General features: G+C 49.0%; 1 protein-coding gene across 1 annotated transcript in view; it reads right to left on the bottom strand.

The window, feature by feature from the left end:
* Nucleotides 1-17,754, bottom strand: part of PLXNA2 (plexin A2) — a 222,350-nt gene that overhangs the window by 23,148 nt on the left and 181,448 nt on the right. The window contains exons 13-18 of the mRNA XM_007988604.3: nt 15,870-16,021; nt 9,629-9,746; nt 7,533-7,669; nt 5,809-5,976; nt 5,563-5,656; nt 399-638 (exon numbers count right to left, since the gene is read on the bottom strand). Of these exons, the coding sequence (XP_007986795.2) occupies nt 399-638; nt 5,563-5,656; nt 5,809-5,976; nt 7,533-7,669; nt 9,629-9,746; nt 15,870-16,021 (909 nt within the window). The remainder of the gene's footprint in view (nt 1-398; nt 639-5,562; nt 5,657-5,808; nt 5,977-7,532; nt 7,670-9,628; nt 9,747-15,869; nt 16,022-17,754) is intronic.

Below are 17,754 nucleotides of genomic sequence, written 5' to 3'. Positions count from 1 at the left end.
GAGAAAATTTGGGGGAGGATACATGGGATTTCATGAAAGTAGTGCGGCAACAAATCACTTGGATGGACAGTGCCAGGGACTGTGACCTCTTGAAATGTGTGTGCAGGTACCTGTGGCCACAGAGTGGACGGAAAAGGAAACAGTTACTCCCAACTCATTGCAGTACCTCTGGTTCCCAAAGCTCACAAGAACAAACAGAAATATTCTAAAGTATTTCTTGAGAAGCCTGGATATCACTTGATGGGTTGATATCTATCCACGAGCTCCTTCTGTAGGAAGGAGACAGCTTGGCAGGTTCGATAGCATAGAAAGGAGAGCCAGAAAGAAAGAAAGGCCAGGAGCGTGCGGGGTGCTCTCTGGCATCGCTGCCCCTGGTCCTCTCTGGTGGGCATTCATACCTTAAGAATGATGGGCGATCCCGGCTTTTGATCCAAGACTCCAGTAGGGCTGAGCAGTTCAAAGGTCGGGTTGGGGTAGTAGATAAACTTGGTGTCATTGTAAATCAGCAAGGATTGGACATTGTTAAAGACAAATCCGAACTCATCTGGCCGTTCTACAGTGTCCAGGCCAGGGCGGTAGTCCGTGGTCAGAGAGGGTGCCAGGCAGGTGAGGGTGGTTGTGTTCACGACTTTACACACCTAAGAGATCCAGAGCACAGCATTCACACACTGAGTGCCTGGCAGACAGAGCCCAGGGGCCTGCAGCCGTTCTCCAACCCTCTCCCTGTTTTTGTGTCTTGTTACTAGGTTTACTTGCTTGTCTCCATTCCATGGGAAAGCCCTCCAGGAAAGGGCAGTGAAATTTTGGGGGAGTGGGGGGCATTTTAGCTTCTTCATTAATTCATTCACCAACACTATTTGGGCATCTAGTTTATAGTTTGTGCTGGCGCTGTGCTAGGAGGTGGGGGCTATAGAGTGAAATAGTCACAGTCTGGAGGGGAGACAAACAAGCATTACAGTCTAGTCCTGGAAGAGGGCCTGGGGCATGGGGGACACACGGCACTGTTGGATGCATGCAGGGATGTGAAAAATAAACGCCTTGGTAGGGAAGGACTAGCTACTCTAGGAGTGTCTGTGTGTGTGCATGAGTGTGTGTGTGTGTATGTGTCTATGCGTATATGGACACACGTGGGTGTGCATGGCCTGAAGCAGGGTAGGAGTGACTCATGGAAGTTTTCCCATGGAAGAAATGAATGACATTTAATCTTAAGAATGAGTAGGACTTACCTAGATAAGGAGAGGGAGGGGGAGGGAAAAAAGTTCCAGGCAGAGGGAACAGCACCAAAAGGCCTGGGGACAAGGGAGCATGGGGTGTTTGAGAAAAAAGACAGAATAGCATAGTGTGTATATGTGTGTGTGTGTGTGTAGAGTGTGGAGCAGGAAGTGGTATGAGATGAGCACTTTGCCCAGTATGTAGTAGGTGTTCAGTTAATGTTGATTGAATACTGATGAAAAATAGGATTCTGCAACTCTCTAAATGTTTTTTGGGTTTTTTGTTTTGTTTTGTTTTGTTTGTTGAGATGGAGTCTTGCTCTGTTACCCAGGCTGGAATGCAGTGGCGCAATCTCAGTTCACTGCAGCCTCCACCTCCCGGGTTTCAGCAATTCTCCTGCCTCAGCTTCCTGGGTAGTTGGGATTACAGGCATGTGCCACCACACCCAGCTAATTTTTGTATTTTTAGTAGAGACGGGGTTTCACCATGTTTGCCAGGCTGGTCCTGAACTACTAACCTCTGGTGATCCACCCGCTTCGGCCTCCCAAAGTGCCAGGATTACAGGCCTGAGCCACTGTGCCCAGCCCTCTTTAAATGTTTTATGCAGGACCTCTCTCTCTTCTCTAACCAAGGGCCCCTAACTCTGCACTGGGACAGAAGCTTGGTTTTGACACAGAGTTCATGATATCCTTTTTCTCTTGGAGGACTCTGGTGCCAACTAAAATCATGGCTGGGCTGGTCCAGTCCCTCCTTAGCATGAGCTGTGCCATCTCTCCTGTGGAGGTCTGGTTCTGGGGCTGCCCAAGACAGCAGTGAGACTGCAGAAACCACTAAAGCGCCCACGTGGGGCTTGGGAAGAAAAACCCAGACTCCTACTCCCTCTCTGCCTGGCTCCCACCCAGCACAGCTCGGTTTCAGCTTTGGGAGCAGCGGTGTCCCAGCAACAGCCAGGGCATCTCTGAGAACTCAGACTGCTTAAGCACACGCTGTCCTGGCAGGTCCACACATGTTGTGCGTCTGGCCAATATACACACACACAAGCTTCATGTTCAGAAACCAAGACTGTGTGTGAAATTGCAAAAATAGCTGACACTGCATAAAGATTATGTCAGAGCTTCAAGTCCAAGTCTTAACCCTTCCTTTCCAGAGGGAATTTAAGAGTTTAAACAAAACGGCTCACTATGGCCTTTATGTGGTAGTGGGAGTGAGGACACATTCCTGCCCTTTCTGTGGTGCAATTCAGCAGTCCCTTATGAACCTAATGCCCCTTTCATGTTCCAGCAGGGTGCAATGAGGCATGGGGAGGTTGAGGGGTTTGGTGAAATGGGTACAGCTGAGCCAGGGGGTCCCAATTCCTGGGTTGTGCAAGAAGACACCGAGCCTTGGTAAGCCTCACCACCAACATCTTCCTCTCTGCTGGTCCTAGTCTAGCTTCCCTAGACCAGGCTCCTCAACGAATAAGCAAATCATTCCCAAGCAACAGGCCTCTGTACACTTCCTGCCCCACGCTGCATCGGCACTTTGTTTGCCAAACATTCCTCTGGGTTTGGCGGCTTCACTCTGGCCCTCCTAGCTATCCACTGGGGCAGCTTCAAAACCCAAAAGTGAGGGGTAGGCCCAGGTGTGCTGAGGATGAGATGGGGCCCAACCAGGCAGGGCTTCAGGGGCAAAGTGCTTCCCTCTCTCCTACCATTCCCGAAAGCTGAAGCACAGGGCAGGGGTTCTGAGCCTCCCATTCTGGAGCCAGTTGACAAAAAGCTACATTCCTGCATTTTTCCCTCCGGGTCTGCCAGCCTGTAGATACCAGGCAGGTCACCACTGAAGCTGAGAGCCCCCAGCTCCCCAGAGGGCAGAACTGCTTCTTAAGTCCTTAGAACGTTGAGATCATCGTGCATGGGGCTGGAGGAAGCGCTGAGAACATTCCAGCCCAGGGCTGTGAATGAGTCCTGGTGAGGGGCAGGGGGATTGGGACCTGAGCCTTTGGCCACAGGTGTCAGGTGTGGGGAAGGAGAGGGGCTTCCTAGCCCAGGCTTCTCTTCCATGGCTTCCTGAGGACTAAGGCTGAAGCCTTTGGAGGTCACGTACTCACCTCCAAAACTATCTCTAGACTGTATTAATTATGTCTTTTATTTTCTGTATGCCGATGCTTTGACATCTGGGGCCTTGCTGACTGGGGAGGGAATGTCCCTCCCAGGGCAAAATCCTAGAGATAGCAAATAACTTGCCTATGAGCCTGCCTTTCATATACAGAAACCAATCCAGACCACACAGCTCAACTGCCCCTTTCCATACTATCCTCATGCCCTAATCATTCCAGGACCAGGCACCAAACATCTAGAGACAGCCCTGGGCCCGAGCATGCTAAAATGACTCAAACTAGCTGATCCTAAACTTGCTTACCCTGCTGTGCCTGTTCCTTCCTGCAGAAACCACATAAAGACTCTTGCCATGGTTTCTCCCTCCACCTCCAGGCAGACCAACCCTGGTGCTTCCCCCTGTGACCCCTGGGGCATGGGTTGCCCTCTTCTCTTGGGATCTGATCTATGAGTAGAACAAATTATATTCTGGTCTTGCCATACCTGAATAATAACAAAACCTATATTTTAAAACGTGTATCTAATTTGCTTGCTTTTTTTTTTTTTTTTTTTTTTTAATCCTTCCTGGGTGTGAGTTTACCATTCTTGTTCCCATACCTCACCCTAGACCCTGGAGTTACCTGTGAGCTTCTGGGGACCCTAAGCCTCAGTCTGGAAATGGAATGAGGGCCTAGGCTCTTTTACCAATGGATCAAGTTTTACACCTGGTAGAAGGAGGCATGCGCTCACTTAGCCCAAAAAGGAGTGACCGTGGTGGATAACGAAGGTGTGGTACAAGTGCCCCTACATCTCAGGAAGGATGGTAATGTCAAGCCCACCAGCATTTCACGTGGCCTAGTTACGAAGAGTCTGGATGTTTGGGATCCACCTTGGCTCTTCCACCAGTCACCTTTATGATTGGGGGCAAGTCATTTAACATTTCTGGCCTTAGTTTCCTCTGCTACACAATGAAGGGGTTGCATCAGATGATCCCTGAGACCTTTCCATATCTAACCTTCTAGCACTCTGTCATTTTATGTATCTCCGTGTTTCTTATGGAAGCCTCAAGTACCCTGGAAATGTGTCAGGGGTAAGAGGGGAGACAACACCATCTTCTCCATCTCCGTCTTAGCCTAGTCAAGCCCCTGAAGGTCAAAGCAGTAATAATAGTAATTTCTATAAAAAAATAATGGCCATAGTAGCATCTGCTGTAACATAATTATGAATACAATCATGTTTCAAAAAATATTGTCTGAAAGAGTGAGATGGAGCCTAGAAAAATGATTTAAAAATTTACAACGTACCAGACATTCTATCCCTGTGATACAGACAACTTTTTAAAAATTACAAAAATTACATGGCTCTGCATGGAAGACGAATATAAAATGTCCAAACTGATCATCTTAGCAAGCGGGGTGGAGTTATCTGATGCGGTGACTAGCATTTATCAACTGCCAACCTCATGCCGGCCACGGGCTGGCAGGTTACGAAGCTGGGGCAGGTCTGCTTGTCACCATTCATAGCTGAGGGGTGGAGGATCCAGAGGTTAAATGACTTGACCATGCTTGTACAGCTAATAGATGGCAGAGCCCTGCTTCCTCTCCAGACTTGTCTGAATCTGGAGCCAGAATTTCTCCAACCACTCCCAACATGGGTTTTTGTCAGACCTCAAAGTCAACCTGTCATAAAACAGGAGTCCTTTTGTGCTGTATCATAAACTCAGAAGCCAGTACTTTGATACACTCACTATATCACCTTCTGACAAGAAACTGTACTGTCATTATACTATAAAAATCATTGTAGGGCTGAACATGGTGGCCCATGCCTATAATCCCAGCACTTTGGGAGGCCAAGGCAGGAGGATCACTTGAGCCCAGGAGTTTGAGACCAGGCTGGGCAAAAGAGACCTCGTCTCTAAAATAATAATAATAATAATAATAATAAACTAGTCAAGCAGGCGCTTGTAGTCCCAGCTACTCAGGAGGTTGAGGCGGGAGGATCTCTTGAGCCCAGGAGGTCGAGGCTGCAGCGAGCTGTGGTCGCACCACTGCACTCCAGCCTAGGTGACAGGGTGAGGCCATGTCTTTAAAAAAAAAAAAAAAAAAAAATTGTGATGTTCAGGTATTTGGACCATGATTCCAGGCTCAGAATCTTAAGCCAGCTTTCCTCTTGGGTATTCAGGGGCTCCAGTGCCTAACCCAGAGCTCATTCCATTGCAAAACATCAACACAGAGCTGTGTTTACCAAAGGCTGGGGTGGACCAACAGTTACTCACATTGACAGATTCTTTGCCGTTGAATTTGACTCGGATCCTTGGCTCCTGGATGACATCCAGGTTGAAGCCTGTGATGGTCAGGGGTGTGTGGCCACTGGAAACAGGCAGAGGCTGGGTTAGGTAAAAACCCCCTCAAATCTGGCATGGTGAACCTCCACCTTAGCGAACCCTCTCATGAGCCAGACTTGGGCTGCAGGGATCATGCTGGGTGGCTTCCAGGTGCATCCCTCCCACCTTCCGCCTCACCTGGCAATGCTCCACTCTGGCTCGATGCGCTGGACCCGAGGGTCATCTATGTACTCAAACTGCAGGTTGTTATCCACACGGGCTCGGTCGACACTCACAGAAACAGGGACTGGGCCAAGGCCATTGGATGATGGGGGTGAGACACACACGATCTCACTCATTGACCTCCTGACAGGGAGACAGAAGGAGGGCTGAGAAGAAAGGCATGGGCAACAAGAGGTGCCTACCGGCTCGACAAGGGGCTTTCCTTGGTCTGGGGGTACGGCCACAGAAGTGTTCTCTCATCCTTTTATATTCTATACAAGGGGCTTTCCTTGGTCTGGGGGTACGGCCACAGAAGTGTTCTCTCATCCTTTTATATTCTATATTCTAAGTGTTCTCTCATCCTTTTATATTCTATCAGTGCCCCAGTGGATTGGGAGGTAGCAAATTGGAGAAGGGGGTTAGAAAATGAGGGGCTGCCAGGTGCGGTGTAGTCCCAGCTACTCAGGAGGTTGAGGTGAGAGGATCTCTTGAGCCCAGGAGGTCAAGGCTGCAGCGAGCTATGGTTGCACCACTGCACTCCAGCCTAGGTGACAGGGTGAGGCCATGTCTTTAAAAAAAAAAAAAAAAAAAAAAAAATTGTGATGTTCAGGTATTTGGACCATGATTCCAGGCTCAGAATCTTAAGCCAGCTTTCCTCTTGGGTATTCAGGGGCTCCAGTGCCTAACCCAGAGCTCACGCCTATAATCCCAGCACTTTGGGAGGCCGAGGTGGTCGGATCACCTGAGGTCAGGAGTTCGAGACCAGCCTCAACATGGAGAAACCCCATCTCTACTAAAAATACAAAATTAGCCAGGTGTGGTGGTGCATGCCTGTAATCCTAGCTACTCGGGAGGTTGAGGTAGGAGAACTTCTTGAACCTGGGAGGCGGAGGTTGCGGTGAGCCGAGATCGCACCATTGCACTCCAGACTGGGCAACAAGAGCAAAACTCCGTCCCAGAAAAAAAAAAAAAAAAAAGAAAGAAAATGAGGGGCAGGGATAGGGTTTCATCGACTTTGGGGAATGCCTCTTTTCTGGATTTTTCTAGAATATAACTATTTAGCCAGTGCTTAGAATCTGGTCAGGCAGCCAACAAATATTCACTGAGCACCTACTGTATATACCAGTGAATGCAGAGTCCTTGCCCTTGTGGAATATCCAGTCCAAGAAGGCGATAATCAGGTAGATAATCAAGAAGGATTATCAAGTAGATAATCCTGGGCAAACTGGGTTCTCATCCATGGATTCTTTCAGAAGTCTCTACATCTTCAGGGCTAGGGGAGTGCTGGCAAATTGTAGGTGTTCAATTTTTTATGTACAGAGGATGCCCTGAACGTAAGTCTGTGCTTTCTAAGAGCTGTGGCTATGCAATCTCTGTGTTTCTCAAGTCACCATAGTGAGGACTTAATGAATGCTTGATCCTAGTGGTGACTGGGGAGCTCCTAGGAGCCTCCTTCATCTGGTGTTCTCATGGCCCTCACTTCACATTATTTTTGGAAGTGTCCAGCCCCTTTCATATATGGGCTATAAACTGACAAGTGGCATATATTTCTCACAGTGACTGGTATGGTATTTGGGTCTAGGTGTAGCAAATAATATGGAGGTGATGGGGCAGGCCTATGAATGAACATGCACAGTAACATGTGTACAGCACGTGTCCCAGATGTGCAGTTTTCTGGTGGGCCTTCAAGTTCATCTCACCCGTAGAACTCGCAGGTCTGGTTGCCCAGGTAGACTGCCACGCTGCTCCCAGCCCCAAGGTAATGGCCGGTGATGGTTACCATAGTGCCTCCTGACTCTGGACCTCGGACTGGGTTGAGTGACAGCACAGAAGGGTTCTTTGGAAAGAAGCAGAGAAATGACTACAGCTTAGGTTTTGTTCAAAAGGATGGACCATGGTTAGATCTAAGGATGGGAGAGACTGTTTTCATTCTGGGCATGGTGGTACTTGTCCTGTCCTTTTCAATCCTAAATGCTCACTCTGCTTACCCCAGAGGTGAGAACCTTTCTAAGAATCATCTCTGGGCATGTCCGGGAAGGCAGAAGAGCCACGTGCTGAAATTAATTAACTCCCCAGAGTCTCATACTCATAACAATGAAGGGAAAGCAGAGGTGACACTGACTAATCTATCAATTAGTTTACAAATTGAGAACAATTTGAAACTGCTTTTCTATCTAGAGCCTGTACTGATTTTTTGGGCACAAAATCAATAGGGCTGAATAAAGCGTCCCCGCCTGGGTTGGGCCACTGAGAGGCTAAAGTCCTCCATTAATGGCCCATGCACGTGCCCTTCTGTCCTTCCCTAAGCATAAGAAGGGCACAGCAGGGCACCTGGTGCAGAGAGCTGTCAGTAAATGTCAGGATGGCTTCTCAGACCCTCATCAGGAAGATGGCGCATCACTGGCTGGGGCTTTCTACTAAGCTCACTAAGTAGTAAAATTCAGCCTGAAGCTTAAAAGAAATGCCTAGCCTAAATTAATGCATCAGGCGGCTGACCTAAATCAGAAAAGAATTGCTTCTGCCTGGAGGGCAGTGGAGTGGAGTGAATTGGAAAATGCATTTAACTGAGCAACTATACAGGCATGAATTCTAGTTTGCACCAGCCATTCATCCGCTGTGCATCCTGAGGCAAGTTTTCAGATCATTCTTCACTCCTCTGTCAAGTGAGGAGGGTGGGCTAGATTATCTCTAACACCCCTCTCAGCTCTGACTTTCTCCGGATTGTCAGAGTGCTGACATTCTCCCCAGCTAGTTCTCTTGCCTTTGCTTCTAACACAAATGCCCACTGCCCCTGCCTTGCCCTGGGTAAGAGATGGAGTAGGTTGGCTGCAGATAGGGCAAGGTACTCTCCAATCTGAGAGAGAATAGTATAAGAAAAAGGTGGAGATGCCAAGATAAGAAGGCAGAGGCCAGAAAACCTGAAACAAGCAGTAAAATGCTTTACAGAGAATAGAATTTTGTGCTCTAAAGATTTTTTAAAACTCTCAGCAAGGCTGGTTTGACCCCATCTGCTAGTGTTAATGCCTTTTAATGAAGTACTCCATGTAGCAATGTAGGTAAGTGTCAGAAAAGAGACTTCAGAGCTGAAGAAGCCAGGTTATTGATTCAGTATGAATATAGCTCCGCTTGGCTCCAGGGCCCCAGAAGCAAGTTATTGATTCAGTATGAATAGAGCGCCATTACAGAAAAAAGTCTTTGCAATTCGACTACCTGTTGCCTTTGCATAAGGAGATGTTTTCAAGTGTGAGTGTGTGAATGTGTGTGTGTAACTATAGTAGCATACAGAGTGACTGTGGTGGTCCTGTGCACAGATACACATCCCTGCCGGATTTCAGTGACTCTTCTAAACTCCCACTTAAAATATCCTTGGCAGAAAACAAAGCATGTGGATAAATATAGACTTATTTAATTAGGTCCCTCAGGCTATGCATCCTCATTAGGCTAGAATTAGACTAAGATATTACATTGGTGGAACAAGAGGCAGTCCTTCCTGCCCCCAGTCTAGGATCCACTTTCTAAGAAAGGCTGGATTTTGCCTTATTTAGAACGCTGACCTGTGGCCCTCTGGGACTCCTAAGATTCCACAGCTTTGTTAATCACAGGCCCATCTCATCCTGGAAAGTCAGGCTCTGAAAGTAGCAAGACCAGAAGTTGCCTTATCTGGAGGGTCCCTTTTCTCCTCCTTGGTCTGCAAGAAGCCTGTTGGTAGAGGGGAGTGGGGGCTTCCTGGGAGGAGTCTGGAGCATGTGAGTGCCCTCCCTGGGCACAGGCACCCGGCCCTGGACCCAGTACTCACCACGAAGGTATACTGCTGATGGGACTTGGTCATGAACTCTGGCTTACACTCGCCAATGCACAGGCGCACCGGCCCGGAGGTGGTTCCCACGAGGGCATGGCCCATCTCACAGACAATCCTGGGGAGAAGGCAAACCTTCTGGTGAGGGGCTGGGCAAGGGCTGGCATCCCTGCCTGCTTGCTCTCCCAGTCACGGCAAATGAGTCATCACAGTCTTGCAGTAATGCCAGACCAAGAGAGCTTGGTCATCCATCTTGCTGTGTGACCTTGGGTACAGTGCTTTCCTTCTCTGGGTTTTGGTCTCATCTGTACGGTGTGAAGGTTGAACTGGATCATCTCCAAAGCCCTATGTGCCTCTGATATGCTCTGCTGCCTAATTCTGTGGTTCCCCATGCCTAGTGCAGTGCCTAGCATTGGGTAGGGACCCAGAATTTGTGGAATAAAGGGAATGTCCAGCAGAGTGATCTAAGGGCAGCAATCTAGCTGACGTTTTCTCCTATGTAACAAGCCGACATTGCTACACTCCCTAAAGGAGTGGGTGAGGGCGTGTTTACCAAGCAGATTCAATTGTGGTTTGCTTCCTGTAGTGAGTTTTTAAAAGGGGAGAGATAATCTGGTGAGACAGTGAGAGCTCAAAGAAGGAGCTCCCTGCAGAATGGGAGGGGTGGAGTCCTGCAAAGGGGTGGGAGTTGGACGAGTTCATTAGGCCAGCAGGTGACACTGGCCTTTCACTTCATCAAGGGCTGAGTGCACCCAGTGGAAGAGGCAGTGACACGGCCCTGAGTGAAAGTCATGTCTCACACTAACGGGAGAGCTGGAGGGAAGAGGTGTGCAGCGCTGTCTCTTGAGCTGCCCAGATCAATACCCCTAGTGATGACTTCCCTGGTGCCTGAGAGCAGTTACACAAGCACATTTAGATACTGGTTGCCTTAACCATGGTAGCCTTCTAGAAAGGGTGGGCAGCTGAGGATGGGGAGAGATGAAGGAATCACGGACTTGGGAAAACTCTTGCCTGGAATGTTCGGGCCTCGGCTGGATGGGAGAGGGCCCTGACAGTTTAGCAAAAAAGAGCTTGGGAACAGAGGGAAGAATTTTTCCTTTCCTCCCAACATCATTTCGGAGGTTCAGAGCAGTCTGGTGCTGCTAGTGGGTTTGCTTAGTGGGAAGTCAGAAAAACAGACCCCATCTCCACTAATCCCCAGCATTATCCTGGCACGGTGGGGAAGATCCGTGTTTAACCGAGCGATGCTTATCTCAACAGCTTCTCTAGGAAGGAAGGTAACTAAACAGAGATTTCATTTCGATGTAATAAAACTTGCATTAAACAAATACGCTGCATGCTCACACACACGGCACGCCACTGATCTCCATCTCCTTCATAACAGTTAATCCCAAATAACTACTTTCACTCCTGGTGAATATTTACTTAACATGCAATAACTGTCTTATTATGTTTAGCATATTAGATTCAACAAGAAAGTACTGAATGCATATGGAAGAATAGTCTCTTTTCCCTTTCTCTATGAATCAATCAATTAATTATGAACCCGAGTAAACATGATAGTGATGATCAATTAATATTTTACACATAACTGTCTCCTGAAACCCCATTAGGGGAGCATTTGAGAAGCTCAATTTAAGGTACCGTGTGGTTATCTCCATGCTGCTACCTGCGTGTGGTTAACGACTCTCCCATCCTGTTTCCTGGGCCCTGGCAACCTGCTGCTGTTTCAGGTTCCTGACATCCTGCAAATGATGCCCAGTATGCTCAAGGAGCTCCAGGGGTGGATCAACTGGCTATTGTGGGCAGTGTCAGGGGAGAGGAGGGAAGAGAGCAGGAGGAAGCAGGTACGTTTCTCTCTCTCTCTTCTAATTAGGGTTTGCTTGTTACTCAGTCATCACCCTCGGACACTCTGCTGGAGTGATCTTAGAGAAGAAAAGGAGGAAGAAATCACCACAGGCTTGAAGTTAAGGAAAAAAGAAATAAGAGAATATGTGAAAGTCATGGGCAGCATGGAAATGTTCTTCCCTGGGTCCTGGGTCTGTGTAGGAAAGGAGAAGGCCTGGAACAGTCCTGGTCAGCTGCCCCTGTGTGGAGCTAATGATGGGCCCTTGGCACACTGTCTCTTCTAGGACATTTTCCTGCTTGGGGCGCATATTTCAAAAGAAAAGCAGTATATTCAAGCACCTAGGAGAAGAGAGATGACTGAGAGGTGGACGCCACCCAAGTGTCCAAGAAGGGGCACCTGTAGTTGGAAAGGCAGGATGCAGGGGTTCAGGGGCTGTGCTGGGGAGGAATCAGAGCTGGCCATGGGTCGCTTTTCTCGGGCATCAGCTGAGCCCCCTTCTCAGCTGTGGAATGAGTGTGGAATGAGTGGGCAGAGGGCTGTGGTCAGCAGTGGGTTGTAGAAAAGGGTCTGGGCAGGAAGATCTAAGAACTGGAGAGTCCTAAGAAAATCAGGCAGCCTTGCAGACAAAATCTAATCACCTCAACTCTTCTTCCCTTTCATTCCTGGGACCCAGTGCCTGCAGGCAAGGGTGGAAAGGGCTTGAAAGTATTTGTTGCAGGCACTTGTTATTTGAGTTCAGGAAGATAAGGAGGTAAAGGAAGAAGCTGGGGCAGCTGCAGGGAGTGGAAAGGGTTATATTGTGGAAGGAGCATTATGCCAAAGCAGATTCTAGACCTTAATAATAAGAACTACAGTTTACTGATTCTGCCAGGCAGTCTACAAGACAGGATCTCATGCCATCCTCAGGCTCTGCTACAGAGCGGGTCTTATCTCCATTGTACAGGCAATGAAACTAAGGCTCAGAGATGCTAAGTGACTTATCTATGGCCATAATTCTGGTAAGTGGCAGAGCCCTGATTCAAATCTGGGTCAGCTCGACTCCAGAGCTCACGCTTCTGACCACTCCCCTCTACTGCCAATAGATTTAGTGGGATGCTCTGTACATCTTTCAAGGAAGGGACAGTATGGATATGGCAGCAATGGTAGAGGTGAGGTTGTTGGCAGGGGGTGGTAAGAAAGGCTGAGCTGGGTTCCTCAGGTTCTAAGAGCTAACCACTTGTCCCCTCTACCTTCTTGGTTGTAGATAACCATAGGCAGTGGTGTGCCCACCACCACCTCCTCCAAGTCCTGCAAGTCAGCAAGATTGGCTGATTTCTTGTGGTTTGATTTCTTGAGGCCTCTTGCCTTCCCTGTCTCCTCCCTGTGTCCCTGGTGGCTCTGGGGTCCCTATGTACTGTTAGGAAACAATAGCTGGAGATGCCTAGATTCTCTCCTTATAAAATGGGAAGTTGGACCAAACAGCTGTCCAGCTTTGACATCTGAAGACCTGACTCCTCCTGGTGCCAGGGGTCTTCCGGAGGCACCTTAGTGCCACAGGTAATCTTTACAATGGGAGCTGCAGATTCCATGGGCATACCATTTACCGGTTTGGACATCCAAAGGCCCACCAAAGCCAATGTAGAAATCATCTATTCCTAAATATCTATTTTCCAGATGAGATGTTTGAGGAGCAGGGAGCAAAGTAACTTGCCCAAAGTCACCTGGTTCATCCACAGCTGAGCTAAGGCTTGAGCACCAGTCTCCTGAAAGGCAACCCAGTACCCTTGCCCACACTACACCACCTACCATAGACTTGCATAGATGATGCCTTGCTCCCTGGGGCAGCAGCACACACACATCTCACATCCACCCCACAGTGGCTGAGTTCTCAGGTACAGCAGATGAGAGGGAAGCAGCCTGAGGATCTGAGGGGAATCTGCCCCATGTGGAGCCCCTGTCCCAGGAGGGGCTGAGCTGTAGCCTCAACCTGCATCCCATGGTCTAGGAAACTTTCTGTGATTGAATCATCCAGCCCTCCACAGACCTGTGGGATGCTGATTGCAGGACTAAGCGGGGCCCTTTAACCAACATTAACCTAATTGCTGAGTGATAGATGGCACAGCACAAGCATATGGTGAATCATTACCGTGCTGGCGAATCCTGCCCGCGCCCGGGACTCTGCACCAGGCTCTTTTAGCCAAATTCATCTCTCACAGACATCTGTAATGATTGTGCCTGCTGCTCACTGCCCAGGATGGAGGCTTTAATGATGTTAACAAACTCTGAAACCTCGGGAGTGGTAACGAGCCTGGCACGGCTGGAAACGAGGGCTGCATCCAGCGAGGCATGGGGTGTGTTCTCTGCCTCCTGCCTACCCCATATCTGAGATGGTGGTTTTCTGGAGCAACCACCAGCCTCTGCAGGAACGCATGGGGACCATTCCCCTCCCCACGCTCCTTTCATGGCCTCACTTGCAGCTTCTCTCGACACTTTCTTCCCCATGGCCCTGGGTGCGGGGTGAGTGCAGTACATTACATTTCATAAATAGAACTGAAATTCCTTACATTTGGGCAGCACATTAGGCTAATGAAGGTCACAGAGATTGAACAGCTTGAGGCTGGTCAGTAGAGGAGGCAGGTCTAACACACGGCTTCATTCCAAACCTCTTATGATTCTGAGGACCAGTTTCCCAGGAATTTGCACTTCTCAGCGAAAAGCCTTACCTCCCACCCTCACCCCATACACTAGCCCTTTCCTTTGGATTCCTGTGGCATCTCACCAAGTTGGATACAGGTCGGTATCCAGGGGCCCAAGGGAGGTCCTTGAGGTTGAGGTGGATTTGGGGTCATGTAACTGAGCACCTTGCCCAGTCTGGCAGGGTGCGGGACTCTGTAAAGATGGTCTGCCAGGAGGCCTTCTGTGGGTGCCCTGGCTCCTGCCACAACAGCTTTCACCTCTTTTTCAGCTCAGAAGCACTATTTGTTTCCTTTCTCTTTTTCCATCTTCCTCATCTCTTTCCTATCGGCTCAGCCAGCCTTTCCTCCAGGACTCATTCCTTGCAGGAATAAGGCTGTCATTGAAGGATCAGACCTGAAGGATCTGAGTGATCAGGCCAGCTCTTTCTTCTCCTCTGCTGTGGCTGGCAGGCATCACACTGCCCTCAGAGTCTGGGAATTTACCCCTTTGGACTCTGACCCTTCTCTGGGCCTTGCGAGAATCATGGCCTCTGAGCCTCAGAGCTACACACGGATTCGTGGAATTTCGGACTGCTCCTGTCCAGGAGTTGTGCGCCATCACTGCTATGGAAGGGAAGTAGCCCTGCATTAGGGGTCAGGAGACTCAAAGTCTAATTCTGCCTCAGCCACTTATGCCCTGAATGAACTGGGGAAAGTCACTTCACTTCTCATGAGTCCTTTGCTCTCTGCTGCTTCGAAGAATGACGATAACAATATTTACATCTCAGAGTCCTTACCAATTAAAAATGAGATAGTGGATGAGAAAGTGCTCTGTTAACTGCGAAGTGCTGATGGAAGATAAAGCGATGTCATTTTTATGGTTGCCACTAAAGGCAGGCTCCGGCGGGGGGAGCGGGGGATCAGAGGAAACAACCTGACCTGGCAGAGGGCTGAGAGTAAGGGAAGGAAGTCCCTGCCCCAAAGTCATGCTCTTGCTCATGCTCCCAGTACCCCCTGCAGAGCTGTGTTCACAGTGGAATCAGAATGGCTTGACCCAACTGTCCTGATAAATCACGCAGACTGATGTGGCTGCTTTCCGCTTTCTCCTTTGGAGGGGTAGCCTCCCCTTTTCCATCCTCCTGCCCCCAGCTCCGTGCCCACCTCCTGCCCACCAACTCCACAGCGGGCTGCCACTGCCAAACGAACACCCCAAATTGGAACATATGTCACTCCTGGAGCCCCGTTCGCCTGTCCGCCACTACATGCCTATTTTCTAATTTCCAGCTGACATTTCCCTTAGTGAAATAAATGAATTTGCTCCGGCGGAGGCCCTGCTCGGATTAAGCTGCTGTCAGAGCCCCATGCGCCAAACAAATTGTTACCCGCAGCCCACCGTGCGGGATGCATTCCAATGGGGGCTGGCAGGGGAAGGGCTGGGGGAGACCTAGGAGGAAACGCTCAGTCACACTGGTGGGCAGGCAAAGACTGAATGAGAGACCGTCAGGGCCGGAGCCCTGATGCCATAAGAGCCAGGGAACAGGGAATCAAACAGAATGAGACCGCCTGAGGGTGAAGGTGAGGGAGGAGGGGGTTCTGGGGAGGCTTCTGGGGCAGGTCCATAGGAGGAGAAGGTAATGGGAGATGAATCATGGAAAAGGCCCAGGGAAGGGAAAGGGGAGAGTCTCCAGTCTCCACTCTGAAGCTCCCATGGGAAAAGGGTCAGCCAGGGCAGACTCACTGCTCAGCGATGATGTATTCCCCTGGGAGGGGCGTGCAGGGCACCCCAGCCACCTGCACATGGTGGGCGATCTCGGAGAAGTCCAGACCCAGGTTCACGCCATGGATGGTCACTCGTGTCCCTCCTTCCGGCGGTCCAGACACCGTCAAAATCTGCAGTAGGAAAATGGGATTAAAATTTGGGTTGGCCACAGGGGGAGAAACAGCAGCGCCCTTCCCCCTCCCCCAGGGAGGTTTAAGAACCTATGGGCACCAGGAATTCTGGTGAGTGACTCTGTTTTGTCCACTTTTTAGGTTATCTCGGATCTTGACATCATGTTCTGTTTTACACTACTTCCTCAGTTCTTTAGGTCATTCATTCATTCATTTACTTATTAAAAAATTATCAGAAAGAATATTAGACTCGAGGCAGAAAACCACGGTTTGAGACGTGTCTCTAACTCACTAGTTGCCTGATTACGATCAGTCACATAACGTCTCTGAACTTCAGTTTTCTTAGTTGTGAAGGAGGTATAATCATTTCTGCCAACCTCGAAGGGAGCTTGGAAGAACCAAATAGAAGGTGTGCTAGGGAGCACTTTGGAAACCAGAGGACTTTGTAATTGTGACAGTGTTATTATTACCCCTGTTGTGTCCTAGAACCTGTTGGGGGTACAATGATGAATATGACAGGAAATTTGCCCTTATGAAACTTAGAGTCAAGGAGGATGAGATAAAGGCAGTTCATGAATACCACTGATTTGGGGTATACAGGGGTAAGACAGATACAGAGGGAAAGCAGTGGGAGTGCGGGGAATAGAGTAGGTGTGGCTGCAGGGGAGATGATCAAAGATGGAAAGTGCATTTGACACTGTTCTGCAAAAAACATCCTATACACATGCTAGGACCAAGAAGAAATAACTTTAGGATGTTCCAAATCTTTGCTGGCTTCCTGTTAGCAAGAATTGCTTATTTATTCATTCCTTAATTCAGCCCCCAAACGCTGGAAACAGAATAGCAGAATCCGGGTCTCTCAAGACATAATACAGTTCTATCTGGGAACAGACCAGGCTCTTGGAAAAATGCAGCTCTTTGGGATCCAACAGATCCCAGTGAGTAAGTTCACACTTTGTGGCCAATAGTTATCTGAAGCAGGAAAAATAATTAGAAGTGAACTCAATCCTAAATAGCAGAGGAACATAGAATTTCATAACTGGAAGGGATCTCAGAGTATCTTATTCTAAGATCCTTACTTTTCACAGCAAGATGCATGAGACCCAGAGAAGTCAGGGATATATCCAAAGTTTTGAACAACTTGTATACACAGTTGTAAAAAGGTCAAGTGTTCTTTTTACTACATCCTAGGGAGGGCAGGATGGAAGAAGGAAGAAGCAAAAAAAAAAAAGGGGACTTGATGAAGATCGAGGGTCCACTAGAATCTCTCAGAAGAGGATACCTGGGCAGAGCCACAGCCTAACTGTTTTTGGACACTTCTGGACAGCCTCCCTCATGACCCTGTATGTGCTGGTGGAGTGTCCGATGGGGTGGCAGGGTCAGCGTACCCAGGGGTGGAGATGATAGATGAGTACAGGTGAACGTGCTGTCGAGAGATCTGGAGACCCTTCTTATCTCATTGCTTCTCGGCAGGTGCACTGCTCCCTTTCTGTGATGTGGGCACCATGAATTGTGCTGCCAATTCAGCCACCAACCACCAAGTGATAGTCAGAGAGAAAAGATGCTTCCTTCCCTCACTGCCTGGCTGATATGCTGTTCAGACTCCCAGTCTCTTGGTAAGTTGGCTGCAGAGCCGGGACTTGAACTCAGACCTCCTGCCTGTTTATCCTCCGTAGGACAAAGATGCTTCTGCCTCCTTCCCTCTGTCCCATCCAGGCCCTGAACACTCTTAT

This window comes from Chlorocebus sabaeus, chromosome 25 (genome assembly GCF_047675955.1).
Source record: "Chlorocebus sabaeus isolate Y175 chromosome 25, mChlSab1.0.hap1, whole genome shotgun sequence".
Lineage (NCBI taxonomy): Eukaryota > Metazoa > Chordata > Mammalia > Primates > Cercopithecidae > Chlorocebus > Chlorocebus sabaeus.
Note: the sequence above shows the minus strand (reverse complement) of the source record. Positions and strands in the feature narration are given on the sequence as shown.